Genomic DNA, 15,025 nt, shown 5'->3' with positions numbered 1-15,025 from the left:
TTCCCCCCCGACTCTTTTAGAGGGGTACAGGGACTGTCTTCACTCCCTGCCTGCCACATACAGGGGAATGAAGTCACCAATGCCAGCCTGGGTGCTCAGATTCCTTAAGGCTGCCATTGTAACAATAACAAAGTGAGATTCCTCTGCCAAGTCTCTCTAAAGCTCAATTATATGGTAGGTTTCTTAATTTACCTCTCCTGAGAAAGAGGCTAGAGAGAGAAAACAGCAAGGGAATATACATACATCTACTATTTACAGTTCTATCCAGTGACCACAGCTGGATATACAGCTATTCCAAAATGCTTTAAATAAATTCTCATATAATAAAGAAAAGTCTTGTTGAGTAAAATATCATTTCACATTTTCTGTTACGTTAAACTGGACTTTTCATATTAAAATGACTAAGGAATACTCACTTCATTTATGGGATACCTGAGAATCCAAAGTCCCTTGAAGTAAGGATATTAATGAATTATAATCAACTGTTCTATCATAATGATAAATACTTCAAAATTCACCCCCTCTATCTTTCCTAAATTTAATATTTTGTAGCTGAAAAGTATAACAAATTTACCAACTCCTTATTATACTTCTTAAGAACTAAAAAGATACTGAAGAAATTCAACCCCATCTTTAAGAAGGAAAAGTGAGGCAATGAAGATTATGGGATCTGCCCAAGACAACCTATCTTGTTAGTAGCAAAAAGGGAATTAGAACCTAAAGGAATTATTTTCCCAATAATAGTTGTAGTACTATAAACAAAGCCCAGACATTTTAGGCTTGCTTCTTGAATGGACTCCATTTTAAAATAAAGGGGTACATCCACAGAAAATCAGGCAGATTTTTCTGGACCTGCTATCTTTCAATGGCCTGCCAAAGGACTACAGTGACACAGCATTGGGGACAAACTTGATTGAAATATGAGCCATTCTTCTACTACATCACACAAAAAGAGAGGGGAGGGGAATTTGGCCTATTCGGTAAAAACCATCCTGGTGCAGGAGGATTCCCCCCTCCACTGAAGCAGAGAACCCCCTTGAAGCCCTTTCTCTCTGAGCAGGACCCTTTCTTTAGACCCATTCCCTAAGCACTGTGCACCACAGCACCTTGGCCTGCAAAGCTCTGTGACTTAGGGGACTTACCGGAACAAGGAATTTCTTGACTTCTTCCATAGCATGAGCCATAAGGGCATAAGCCTCACAGGGGGGCCCAAAGACTTCAATGAAAACATGCAGGTCCATGTTTAAGTGGGCATACTTAGGGTCTCCTCCTTTACGTAGCTCTTCTTCCTGAGAGGATGGAAAAAGGGGTACATAAAGATATAGCATTTAAATAACCTAAAAGTCATTCATACTCACATCTACAGATTGATGTTTCAAGGACCTACCAACAAAGTAGAATGGAATACACTATTTAAATGTTCTTTCTCATGAACTGCTTAGGCCAAAAATCTCTATTAGCTAGTACCCAAACTTGGGTACTAAACCTATCCCCTAATATAGTCAAAACTGTTCTCAAAGCAAAGTCCACACATGGAGCCTATCTCACTTGGCAGGACCGCCACAAGAGTGAGTTCTGTCGGCATAGCTTTTAGGAACCTAAGTGTTCTCTCCCTACTATGAGACACTGAGGAAAGAAAATGAAAAGGAAATATTCAGAGAAAAAAACAATAAAATAAAGGGAGAAAAATCAGCTCCCATGAATAATTTCACATATCTTAAGCCTCAAAATAGAACAGTTGAGGATTTATAACTGGTAAGGTACCTCTAGAGATTATCCAGTCTAGTTATTTTGAAAACCAGAAAACTAAGGCCTGGTGGGACAGAGAAGTCAATCTTGCTCACCATCCCATAGGCATCTAGCTCCCTAGCTCCCAATTTAATGCTCAACAGCGACAATGGCACTATCATGTACCTTGTCACTAGTTTATGACTGTCATATTGGTGATTCAGAAAGAAAAATACAAGTTACAGTCTTTGCAAGAAAAAAGAACACCTATTTTAATTATAGCCGAGAACTAATCACTTCCAGTTCTATCCCTGGAGATTTATGGGGTTTGGGCTATTTTTTGTTCTTTCTTTTTTTAAGGGGATGAGGAGTTAACAGAATTCTGAACTGAATGGGTTTTTGGAGATAATCTAGGGTAATGTCCCCACTTCATAGAGGAGAAAACCAAGACTCGCTAAGAGTCTTGTCCAAGATTGCACAAAGAAGAAAAAGAGCTGTGATTCCAAATTAAGTCTAGTGACTCCAAATTTAATCTTTCTACTGTACATTATTCCTTCAGCAGCACTAAGTAGCTATTATTTGGTATAGATTCAAACATGGGAAGACATGCAAGTGATAGAGTTAATTGCGCAGAATCAGGAGAATAATTTATACAATGATTAAATGCATCATTGTAAAGAAAAACTCTGATCAAGTCAATCACAACTAACAATCATAACTCCAGAGAGACAAAGGATACAAAATGTTTCCCAATCTCTTCAAGAGAAGCACAAAATATCATGCCCAATATATGGATCTGTTTTGCAGAAAGATCTTAACTTTTTATGCAGGGTTTAGGTTTTTGTTTGTTGGAGGAGAGGGAAAAATTGAGAGGAAAAGGGATAGTTAGCAATAGTGATACATACAGAAATGCAAGACAGCATTTAGAACTAACACAAATGAATTTAGTATGTACTTCAACCTTCCCATACCCTTCACACATAATCCTCTTGTTCTGTTCTTTGTAAAAACAAATGTTCAAGCCTAGTGTTTGCCACGTTCAAAATTACAGAACAAAATTAAAAGAAATACTTGCATTAACAAAGAAAAGAAGCAAGTCCATAAAGAAAAGTTTCCCAATCCTTATAATGGAAGAGATTAATTTCTTTCAAACACCAATCATATACAGGCCACAACTGGCCACCACTATCATATTCTCAGTGGTTTTTAAGCACATACAAGGGGAAAAAAAATAATAAAAGCACTAACTAGTCTGCTCTGCTAGCTCCTACTTTTTTGATTTTCAAGAAAGAGGTGACATTTCTCTTATTTCACAGTCTCCCTTGTGTTTTAACCTAAGCAAGCTTTGGTGCTTCTGAGCTGTTGCTGAGAAACTCTGCCATGTCCCATGTCCAAGTCCTGTTTGGTAATGGAAAGAAGCAAAGTTAAAAAAGGAATAGTTCAAATGTCCCTGTGGTTTCCAGAGCTGCCAATAAATGTGTAAATTTAGTCAACAAGAGCATGTCCCCAACTCTTGAAGGCATCATATTGTACAGAGGAACTCAGGATATTTACTCCCGAAGACACCAGTTTCCAAGCTGTCCAAATAATTCTGCAGCATTTTTTCCCCCTTTCCTTACTTACCTTTGCTTTGTCTCTCATGGAACCTTTTCCTAAAACTGATATTTTGGCCCCAGTTTCCTCTTGCAGTCTTTTGATCGTGTTCCCCTGAGGTCCTAGGATCTTCCCTACAAAATTAAACTGATAGGGAATGAAAACAAAAACAATTAGATGTGATTGCTTACTGTCTGAATACAATTTTTTTTTTTTTAACATTCTCAGAATAAGAAAGTCTCCACCAGTAATAGGGATCCAGTTTAATCCTGTCTTATTATATTTTAAGGATTTTCCATTTGCTACATCATGGTTGCTCTTCCTACAGTCTTCTTCCATTCTGCCCTGGTGGCCCAGTTTCTTTAAAGCTGACTCTCTCAAGTCACTTAGTCTTTTGCCTCACAGCACACTTGTCAATGGGCTCCTGCCATCAATGTCTTTCCCAGCTGGAGAGGACTTTCCCAGAGCTTTCATTGTCTTAGCATGGTTTTTGAGAACCTAAAATCACTTCCATGTCACTGTGAAGCATCAGATTAGGATCATAGTAGTGGTATTCAATTTAAGGACATATATTTGACGGAATTAATAGCTAAAAGAAGAATCATATTCAATCACAAACCATTATCCTCTTTAAAAACCATATACTACACAAACATGCTTTTGGTAGACAATAAACTAAAGAGTTTTTGAAATATCTTTTTCAGAAGAGAATTTTATTTTGCCAAAGATTCAGGCTAAATTAATGCTTAGTTTAACTAATTTAGTCTTAATACAGCAACTTTTGTGAAGTTGAACATTTCTAGTTTTCTAGTGTCAGTTTATTTTTACAGTTGGAACTCAAAAACAAAAAAAGAAATAATTCTCTGATAATATAAATATGATACCACTCCCTAGAAATCCTTTGGTAGCTCAGAAATTACAAGAAATGAGATACTAAATAATATTCTAAATTTTAACAAAACTTCCTTAGTGCTGAAATAAGTCTCTAAACTATCAAGAACCCCCTCCCCCCCAAAATTATTACCTATTTAGTGACTGGTGGGACATCTACTAAAAAGATGAAAGGATCTTCCAGGTGGACCCCTCTGCCTTACCTTGGGATACTGTTTTACTGGTATCAAGACTCGTTCCTTCAGTTTCATGTTCCTGTGAGAAAATAAATCCAGGTAGTTCTCCTCATCATCTTTCTTTGATTCACCCTTCTGAATCTTCTCGATTTCTAAATAGAATAAACAGTCGTTTTATTTTTGAAAGGAAAATTTTTCAGTCTCTTTAGAGCTATGACCATGAATATACTGTGTGAAGAAAATCAAGGAGATGAAGCAACATGCTCTCAGGAAGATTACGCCAACAGCTGTAATCATAAGTAGAGGCAGTTTTGCTCTGTACCTTCCCTAGCAAATAAGTCTCTAAAAAGATTTCCCAAGAATCACTGATCTTCCAAAAAAGAAAAAGGAAATTCTGTATTTGGTACCAGTGTCAGAATTCACATGTGGTTGATATGACTAGAGAAACACATCAATTCTCTAAATGCAAACTTTCTGCTTCCCAATGACTCATTCCTTTAACCATCTGTAGAAGTTTAATTAAGTTTCAAATTTCCAAATGAGACTAAACAGACAGAAATCTGCCCTCTATAAGACTGTTTAGTACCATCCTTTCTACCCTTCAAAAAGCAACCTCCTGTTGCCATCTAATCCAAACTAAATGCCCAAAGAGAAGAAAGCTTCTTAACCTATTTTAGTTGAATTGGTTAAGATGGTTATTTTAGACCTCATCAGAAAGGGCTTTTTGCACTAAGCTGCCAGCCATTATTTTAAGAGTAGCAGCTTAAACAGTAATATGGTTACGGACAGCCCAAGAGGCATTTTCAATCCTTTCCTTTACTCACTCCCAGGCCCAGCAGCATCCCCTTGAAGCACAGGGCCTCCCACAGAGAAAACACCCATTACTTTATCAGGACTGTTTTATGTTACTAACAGTAGGCAAGTACAGGTTCCACTCCATTACCCCACCCACACACCCCAGCATGATATAACCAAAAGTTAGAGATGACAAACTGTAGAAGGAGTCTCAAGACCAATAGATCCAAGCGCTCGTAAAAGCCTTAGGTTCGAAACCAACCCTCAACAAAAAATTCTTATTATGTTTCTTTCTGTATTAAGTACCAAATTTCCCATCATCATTTATAATGCCTGCACTTAGCAGTTTTATAACCATTGTTTAGTCAAGTTGATTTGACTGTTCTGTGAACAGAAATGCAACTCCGTTCAGTGACTAAGGGAAGAGGGAGGTGTAATCAATGTAATCAAGTCCAAGTTTCCACTCTTTTCCCAAGAACAAACCTCTATGAGGCATCAGGACCTCAAGACTCCTATTGATACCATAGCATCATCTCCTAAAACTTTATAGTTAGCTAAATGTGCTTCATTTGGTCCTAGGTAAATATATTCTCTACTGATAATCACAATGAACCTTTTCTTCTATTAACACAGGTTAGGATAGAAAGAACCATTTAAACTTAAATCATCTATACTTGAGAACCTCTACACAAAACTATCCCTCAGTTTTCAGATGAAACTATTTTTCATTCATTGTCTATTTTAAGTACTAGATGCTCAGGGTCTCATTGACAGCTTATCGCCAGCCTCTCTTCTCTTATTAACTATCATTAAAAAAAAAAAAAAAAAAAAAAAAAAAAGCTTGTTCCCATGTATCATCATCTCCCTCTCACTGCCACTCCACCCCCCAACCTCCACCATAGTATTTGCACAAACTTCCTGTTTAGAATCCCCATTAAAAGCTGATAACCCAAGCTTCATGAACTGTAGGGGGTCTTTTTTTTGGTCTTCATCATAATTGTAGCCTTAAATATATAGAATGTATAAAATTATAGGAAGGCACAATAGTTCATCTTTGATCATGTCTCTCTATGCCCTTTCTTGTTAGTTCTTTCACAGCTCATCAGAATACAGTTTTTAGTTTTATTAGTTTTGATAGTTTTTAGGTTGGTCAGGTTACAAGGGTCGAACCCAGAAACGTTAGGGTTATCTGAGATTTCATTCACTTTTCTAACTCATTCTAATACTTTTAAAAAAGAGTCCTACTATATTCTGCAGCAGTATACTTTAGAGTGGTCATGACTAGTTTTGGATACTAATTCTTAGAAAGTTGTAGAGAAATGGGAGAGGCTTCAGAGAAGTTTAACAAAGATGATTAAAAAGATGAAAAAAATCTCAAAAAAAAAAAAAAAAGAGGTTAAACAACTAAAACTGTTTAAAACTACAGAACAGAAAATTAAAAGGCGATGTGCATAAAAAAGGTTAAAGGACCTACATGTGCAAAAATGTTTGTGGCAGCCCTTTTTGTAGCGGCAAGAAACTGGAAACTGAGTGGATGCCCATCAGATGGAAAATGACTGAATAAATTATGGTATATGAATGTTATGGAATATTATTGTTCTGTAAAAACAATCAGCAGGAATTTCAGGAAAGCCTGGAGAGTTTTACATGAACTGATAGCTAAGTGAAGTTAGTAAGAACCAGGAGGACACTGTACACAGCCGCAACAAGGTTATGATGATGATCAATTCTGATGCTCTTTTCAACAATGAGATAATTCGGGCCAGTTTCAATGGTCTTTCAATGAAGAGAGCCATCTACACCCAGAAAAAGGATTGGGGGGACTGAGTGTGGATCATCACACAGTAGTTTTATCTTTTTTGTTGCTGTTTGCTTGCTTTTTTCCCCCTTTCTGATCAGATTTTTCTTGTGCAGCATAATAATTGTGGGAATATGTATAGAAGAATTGCACATGTTTAACTATTGGATTGTTGAATTACTTGCCATCTAAGGGAGATGGTCAGGGGAAAGAAGGGAGGAAATTTTGGAACAGGTTTTTGCAGAGGTGAATATTGAAAACTATGCCTAGATTTTGAAAATAAAAAACTTAAAAAAAAAAAAAAAAGATGATTTGCTCAGTATCTTAATCTATATTAAGGGCTTTCATGAAAAAGATATTTATCTATAGTTTTCTAAATATAGAAGAATAAAAAAAGCTTAAATTTAAACGAGAAATTTGGATTTTACTTAAAATAAAAATAATGGGATAATCAATTCACTGGCTTTTCAGGAAGGAAGATAGTCAATCTGATTAGAGTATAAACCTTCCTCAGACCCAATGACTTCTCCAGCTGAATGTAGAATTCTCTTCAGCTTTCTTTCAAAAAGGAATAGGGTTACAAGGATTGATAAATATCTTCAAGAAAAGATTAGCCAGCTGCATCAACAATGACTTTGTCCTAGGCAAAATGTGCTTTACTTTTTGTCTCTTGAAGCAATCTCTGACTTTGCTCAAGGACCAAAGGAAATTCAGTGGAGAGAAAACCCATCATATTTCCTAGAGTAAATAATGTGTATGCAGAAATCTGTATTGCTACCAGAAGAAACCTAAGAATGCATAACTGAGAAAATGCCTCCCTGCAACACTGGAAAGATAGAAAATATTGGCAGTTAATTTATTGACTAGTTTTGCTTTGCTGCCTTTTCTCCCTTCTGTTATAAGGGATGGCTTTGTTAGAAGGATGGGGGAGGGAAGGAAAAAAGGGGCAGATATTCACAAATGTAGGTGATAATAAAAACATATTATTGATAAAATTTAAGAAAAAATGCATTACTCCATTGAAATTATACCTTGAGACCATAGATTCACAGCAGAACCCTTGGAACTTGACTTTTTCTCCCAAGTGCTATCACCTGAGCCTAGGTTGTTCTGCCCTGCCTCCTCCATCCAATTCTTCAAACTCAAACCCTACTTCAATCCAAACTTTACCTGATCACACCCAATCTAAAGTAAAATACCCTCTTCAGAATGCCTACTACAAATTAAGTTCCTAGAAAACTCTATAAAAGTTCAGATCACTGCTCTGCCCAGAACAATATTTTCCAAAAATACCTTGGTAATAACCCTTCTGTTGGCAAGAATTAGCCTGACAAAGAGGATAGAGCATGTTTCCGAGTCATCAAGAGCCCCGAGTTCAAGTCCCATCCGACACATACTGGTTGGATAACCCAAGGCAAGTCACTTATTGAAGACAATATTGAAATTGCAGAAGCCAGTCACTGGACTACATTAGTTAAGGGAGTTCTCTATATCAGTAAAGTCACAAGTCCCCAAAGACAAGACAAAATTTCTTCAACTGTTACTCTGAACTGTTGTTTACCCCTTTTGTTGTTTCACTTTCCATATCTGTTGTCTTTCCTTTCTTCTACTTGATAAGCTTCTTATAGAAAGCATTTAACAGGTGTTACCTACCACACAGTGGACATTCAGTTATTGGTTTGAATCTCTTGCCCTCAAAGATTTGGCAAGGTCAGCTTTCTCACTAGTTTGGTGGGAAAAGTCATTAAGTTAATACTTTCAAGTCAAGATAAAATTTGCTTACACTGGAATGTAAATGCCAAAATAGCAGCTTGAGAATCAGGCAGTCATGCAAATTAACAGGCCCAGAATTCAAAAGTAGGCTGCAAACCAATTAAAAAGTAATTTTAAATGAAAATTTAAACATATACCCAGCTCTGCCTCCCACCCTATTAACATCCTACTTCAGTCTGCTGAGGCTTGACATATTTGTTAAGATAAAAGCAAAGAATGAAGAAAAATGCTTAAAAACATATGCAAAAGCTCATACTTATCTACAAAGCTAGCTTAAATCTGATGTAATTTAATCTAAAAAAATTATGATAATTATCATGAGACCAGGTCAATAATAGATCCATCATGTTATTCTCTGCTAGCAGCATCCATGGATTTTTGGCAAAAAACTGGCTTTCAGAATGTTAACTGGAAAATGTTAAGGTGGACTACAAATACCTCTCAATACCCTTATAACCTACTTTGAATTTACCATTCAGGAACTTATCCAATCCTTTCTTAATTAGTATTTTTAATCTGTAGTACTTTTGACAAGTCCTGTTATGCAAAAGCAAGGCTGTATCTTATTTTACTGACCCTAAAAAGGTCCCTTTTAATCTTCAAGGGATTCTCTCTCACCCTTTCTATTCTACAATTTGGTTAAAGAAGTCGGTTAGCTTTTTTCCATATCCTTCATTGTACCGTCTCAATCTTGAATTTTTTCATCTAAGAATCTGAATCTTATCTATGATGTTCTTTTAATCCATTTTCATTGTCCTTACATCTTATTTGAACTTCAGTAACCAGAACTGCACAAATGCCAAGTGTGGACACATGAACCATTATTTTCTAAAGGGTCAGGAAAGGTTCTGCTGTTTTCATTTTTGCTTCTAGTCATTTCCTGATGATACCCAGGATTTAAGCTTTTTCAATGTTAAGGTACAGCAAACCGTAGATTTCAAGGTTCTTTTTCTAAGCCATAGTCAAGAGCTTACAGTTTATCTTGTAAATAGAATACAATTTTTTTTCTTTTATTCACATACAAGTATATTTACACATACAAACTCTCTCATTTGCCACTATATTGCCCACTCATACAGTCTTACAGTGTTTCCTGGGGTTTATTTTATATTTGAAATTCTGAATGAACCGTTACAATTCATTCAGAAATATTTTAACAAAAAGTATCCCAACTCAGAACTGGAATATAGTTTTCAAAAATGTGCATTTATCCTTACCATTTGGTTTTCCTAGCGATGATATTTCTCAATGACAAGATTATATGATGATCAATTCTGATGGACATGACTCTTTTCAACAATGAGAGGATTCAAACCAGTTCCAACTGTTCAGTGATGGAGAGAGCCATCTATACCCAGAGAGAGGACTGTAGGAACTGAGTGTGGCTCACAACATAGCATTTTCACTCTTCTTGTTATTTGCATGCATTTTACTTTGCTTCTCTTTTTTTCTTGCGCAGCACGGTAATTGTATAAATATGTATACATATATTGGATTTAACATATATTTTCTATCATGTTTAACAAATATTGGACTACTTGCCAGTTAGGGGAGGGGGAAATTGGAACACAAGGTTTTGCAAGGGTTAATGTTGAAGAATTGTCCATGCATGTTTTGAAAAATAAAAAGCTTTAATTTAAAAAAAAAAAAGAAAAGAAAAAAAATGCTGCAAATAACAAATTTCCCACAAATTCTTGCAGGTAATGATAGCTTTTATTGTTATGATTATAGAATCATATGTACTTTTGTAATAAAAAAGTATAATTTGGTAACAATATTTCTCTAATCCAATCCCTTTATCAGGGGTTCATCAGGGGTTCTCAAGGTGGGATGCACAGAATTGTTTCTTTAAAATATTTTGAAGTCTGTATTTCATTATCATTAATTTCTTTTGTATTTTCTCAATATTTTACTTTATGCATTTAAAAGCATTATTCTAAATAGGCTTTACAAGATTGACAAGGGCCCATACATAATATGAAAAAGACTAAGAATGTAGGTTCTAATTAAGGGAAAAACCAAAACTTAACAAATGAAAAGGTTTTCCTAAAATCTGTCTGGGAAGGAAACAAAAGGCAAACAAAGGAAGGAAAAACTTCAAACATTTGAGGATTAATATATTCAGGTGGTTGCTCTAAGAAACTTTTCATTTAAAACTCACATTACATAGACTTATCTTTTGAGAAATTAGTAATAAAGGACAGAATGATGTAGTAACCTTGTGATCTCTTATCACAAATTAAAGAGTTAATGTGTGTGGTTACAGTCCTAAACCCTGAAAAGTACAATATAGGCCATTTATGATGCATTTCATTTACATGTTTTTAGATACTTTTGGAAATATAAATTCCCAGCGTATTGAGCTACTGATGAGAGATGCTAGCAGAAACTACTAAGTAGTTAAAATGCAAATGAGATTACTCAACGGCAATACAAAGCCTAATTATCAGACCCTTCTTTCAGAAAATCAGTGGTTTTTTGAAAATGGGTCACAGATTTAAGCATCACTTCCAGTAAATTTCAAAGAAATATTTACATATCAAAAGAGAAGGTGCTTAATGAAAAGCAATCCATGTCATTTTGGCAGCACTACACTAAGCCAATCTGACACTTTAAGTGTCATTTAACACAATTACACCTCAATCTAAAAGGTGAACAACTCTCCGATGCAGTTTTCCAAAAGAAGGGAATAACACCACACAACCCAGAATTAACTGTGGGCAACACTAAACACAACATTAGATCTAAAAATGCTTCTCCTTATCCCAAATAAGAGGCAAACTGGATGACTTGGATGCTGACAAACACAGGATTTGTTTTTAAAGTCAGATCCCTTTCGGGATAGAGAACAAAGAAAAGGAAAATCACGTCTTTTCCAAATCTCCTCTAGTTGTTTAAGGCTGCCAAATAACCTAAAGTTTCAGCCCTGAAGCTTCAGAATTTTAATAAACTCAATCAATCTCTCATAAGAAGGGTTATTAAAAGAACACCCCAACCAGAAGCTAACACAAAGCAGATGGGTTGTGGTGCTGCGGAGACATCCGAGGCACCAGGTGATTGGATGGTGCGGATCAGGGACCGGAGAATGTTTAGTACACGCAGAACAAAGACTGGCAATCTCCATTCTCTGGTGAGCTCTCCATCCAGGAGAAAGCACCCCACTAGCACAGGCTTTTTAGGCGAGAAGCGGCCGAGCACTTCTCTCCATCCCCGCTCCTCTGGGAAAAGGAATAAAGAACGCCCCGCATCCCCTCCCCCGCGCTTTCGGTCCCCCCGGGTCTGGGGCCGTTCCCAGATTCTCGAGGGGAGAACAAGGTGATCCCACGCCGTTAAACAACCGGGGGAGGGGGGACATAGCGGGGCCCAGGGGGAAGGCCCGGCTTCGTGCCTCCAGGCAGCAAGACACCCTTCTCCGGGCGTAGCGAATAAGACGCCAGAGCCTCGGGCCGAGTCCGACTCGAGGGGCCACAGAGGCGCGGCGCTCTCGGCGGCAGCCCCCCTCCCACCTCTCGGTCCGCAGGCGCCCCCCGCCCCGCCCACTTCACCCGATCTCCTCCTTCCCTCCCTGGGACGCCCCGGCCGGGCCCGCGCGCTGACCCATGGTGGCCCGCACGGGCTGGCCGAGCCGAACGCGGCTCCCTCCGCGCCTCCAGCCTGTGGTCAGTCAGTCAAAAACGTGGCGCTCTCGAGGCGCCGGGCACCGGCTACGGCTGGAGATCCTCAGAGAGGCACAAAGGCGAGAGCCGCGGCTCTGGAGGAATCTTCTCCACCCCGCCTTAAGCTGAAGCGAGGACAGACTGAGGCCCTAAGGCATCTCGATAAACAGGCTCCGCAGTCCTCGGGCATCCCGTTTGCCCCTTCCCCTCGGTTTCCCCGTGACCTAACGTGATATTTCCCCAATGCCACTCCTCTCTCGGGGGTTCGTAGCACGGGAGAGGGGTGGGGGGAAGGACTCCAGGAGCAGGGCCGCAAGTCTCTCCGCGGAGGCTACCCCGGGCTCTGCCGTTACGACGGCGCCCCCCCCCCCCACTTGGGCCCGGGCCCCCAACTGAGCTAGCCGCCACGGGGGACCGGCTCACCTGCGGCCAGCAGCTGCATAGCGTGGGTGAAAGACGGGTCCAAGGAGTCCTTCTCAGCCATGAGCTCAGGCAGGTACTTGTTCTCAGGCTCCATCTTGGCGGCAGCCGTGGCGGAGGGTGGCAGCAGCGGGGTCGGAGCCGGCGCCGGGCCGCCCCCGCCCACCTCGGGGCCCCCGCCAGTGGCAGACGGCGGCAGCAGCGGCGGCGGCTGCGTGGCCGGGGCGGCCCGAGAGCCCCCGCCGCCTCCCCGAGGGCCTCCGCCGCCGCCCCGGGGCCGGTGAGAGGGCAGCGGCTGCCGGGACGGCGCCTGGCGCGGCGGCGGGTGGCCGCCTGAGGGATCCACGGCGCCGCCGCGGCCCAGGGGCCGGCACAGCCGCGCGACGGGGTCGTCCCGGCGCTGCATGAGTGCGGAGCGGGCGGGAGGGCGGCTGAGGGACGGAGCGCGGCGGCGGTGGAGGCCCGCGCAACAGCGGCGGTTGGCGGAGGCGGGAGAGCGGGCGCGGGGACGACCGGAGCGGATCAGAGCGACTCAGCGAGAGAGCGACCCAGCGAGAGCGAAAGAGATCACCGGAAGTGAGCGGGTGCGCACGCGCGCCCCGCCACCGGCGCCGCCCTGCTCCCAGAACCGAGAACAAAGTCCCCGACCCGTCCACGGCGCCTGCGCGCCACCACCGGCGCGCACCTTGTTAACTCCCCCCCTCACGTCGACTGCCTCCACCGACAAGCCGGTGGAGGAGAGCCAGCCGAGTCTGCCTAAGACCAGTACGCACGCGCCAGCCTTCTCTCGCTCCTAGTAACATGTGACCAGGTTGTAGAGCAGACACGTGTCTCCACCCCCTGCGGGCGGGCAGCGGGCTGGGGCGGGGGCTGTGGAATGTCTTTGTCTGAACGCTGCCCCGCGGGCTCTGGAAGAACTCGATTTGCCACAGCGAGGAGCCCCGCCCCTTCTAACAGTCCCTGGGGGGAGGGAAAGGCGAAGGGAGCTCAGAAAATACGGAGGTGCCTAAAGAGGAGGGGGTTTAAGGCCCGGCGGGGGGAAGGGGGATGGGGAGAGATTAGGAAGGAAGTAGAAAAGAGGTTTGGGGAAAAGGTGAGGAGGATGCAGTAGCTGAGCCGAGACCTAGCCGGCTGCTCATGCTCAGGCTCGGCCAGTCAGTCAGCATCTGAGAAAGTGCCTACTATGTGACGGGCAGGGGCGGGATAAAAGGCGGGAAAAAAAACGCAGAACAGTCAAAGGAGATGACGCACAGGACAAATAAGAAACCGGGGAAAGGCACTGGTTATTAAGGCGAAGCGGCTTTTTAATAGCTTCTTAGAGAGAGTGAGATTTTAGATTGAGGGAAGGAGGTGGAAGTGAGCAGGAATAGTGAGTAAACTCTTCATCTCAGCTCCTGCGCGAAACACGAGAAAGGCTTTGTCACAGGTGATGATGAGATAGGGGATCCTTGGAATTTTTTTTTCCTACTTCATCTGCATCGAATTACAGGTAACCTTCCCAAATCACTCCAGCTTTAATCCCACCCGGTGAATAAGAGAATTTTCTAAACCTCATGGATCAGCATCGAAACTGACTTTTGATTGCTAGTGAAGAAAAGACAAGGGGCTTTTAAAAGTCTCTTGTAGCTATCTTCTCTTGGATCTCATCTACTTTTCAGTGTTTGGAGAGTAACAATAGAGATCTATCCCTCTGATCGATTGATATTTTAAGAGAGAGAGAGAGAGAGCGGGAGTCACTGGGCATGGCTCAGGAGAAGAAAGTGAGACTGCTGACTTTACACAGTCCATCTTCAAAGAAATCCCATTCACTTACAGGTTATGGCCTCACCTCCGGTGATGTCATGGTCATCTATGAGAAGGACACCTGATTTGGCCATAAAGAATTTACACAGATCACCCCTCCAAACCACTTTATTCTTATCTACAAAGTGTTCAACAAAAATCACCTTTCAATGGGCTTCTTGCTGTAAATCTGTGATTGTTACAGCCATCCTAAGACATTTTTTCCCAAGCTAAAAAATCCTACAAATGATCCTCATATTTAAGTGGCCATTGTCAGGATGTGTCCAATTTATCAAAGCCTATTTATCAACTAGAATGGGGCAGTCCTCTGGATATACTTTGACAAGACCTTTACAGAGATTTTATTGTGGTTCTGCACACTATACTTATCTTATTGGAGCCAAAGATCACTT

The 15,025-nt window shown here is 41.1% G+C and overlaps 1 protein-coding gene across 3 annotated transcripts in view; it reads right to left on the bottom strand.

Moving 5' to 3' along the window:
• KHDRBS1 (KH RNA binding domain containing, signal transduction associated 1) overlaps nt 1-13,579 on the bottom strand; it is a 32,195-nt gene extending 18,616 nt beyond the window's left edge. For all 3 annotated transcript variants that reach the window (XR_004233326.1, XR_004233325.1, XM_023500234.2), the window contains exons 1-4: nt 12,834-13,579; nt 4,416-4,540; nt 3,352-3,468; nt 1,143-1,289 (exon numbers count right to left, since the gene is read on the bottom strand). Coding sequence is in view for 1 of the 3 variants with exons in the window: in XM_023500234.2 (XP_023356002.2) it covers nt 1,143-1,289; nt 3,352-3,468; nt 4,416-4,540; nt 12,834-13,236 (792 nt within the window). In the remaining 2 variants the exon portion in view is untranslated. The remainder of the gene's footprint in view (nt 1-1,142; nt 1,290-3,351; nt 3,469-4,415; nt 4,541-12,833) is intronic.
• Nucleotides 13,580-15,025: the final 1,446 nt, after the last annotated feature.

Source organism: Sarcophilus harrisii, chromosome 3 (genome assembly GCF_902635505.1).
Source record: "Sarcophilus harrisii chromosome 3, mSarHar1.11, whole genome shotgun sequence".
Taxonomy (NCBI): Eukaryota; Metazoa; Chordata; class Mammalia; order Dasyuromorphia; family Dasyuridae; genus Sarcophilus; species Sarcophilus harrisii.
The sequence above is the reverse complement of the archived record's forward strand: the minus strand, read 5'-3'. Positions and strand labels throughout refer to the sequence as shown.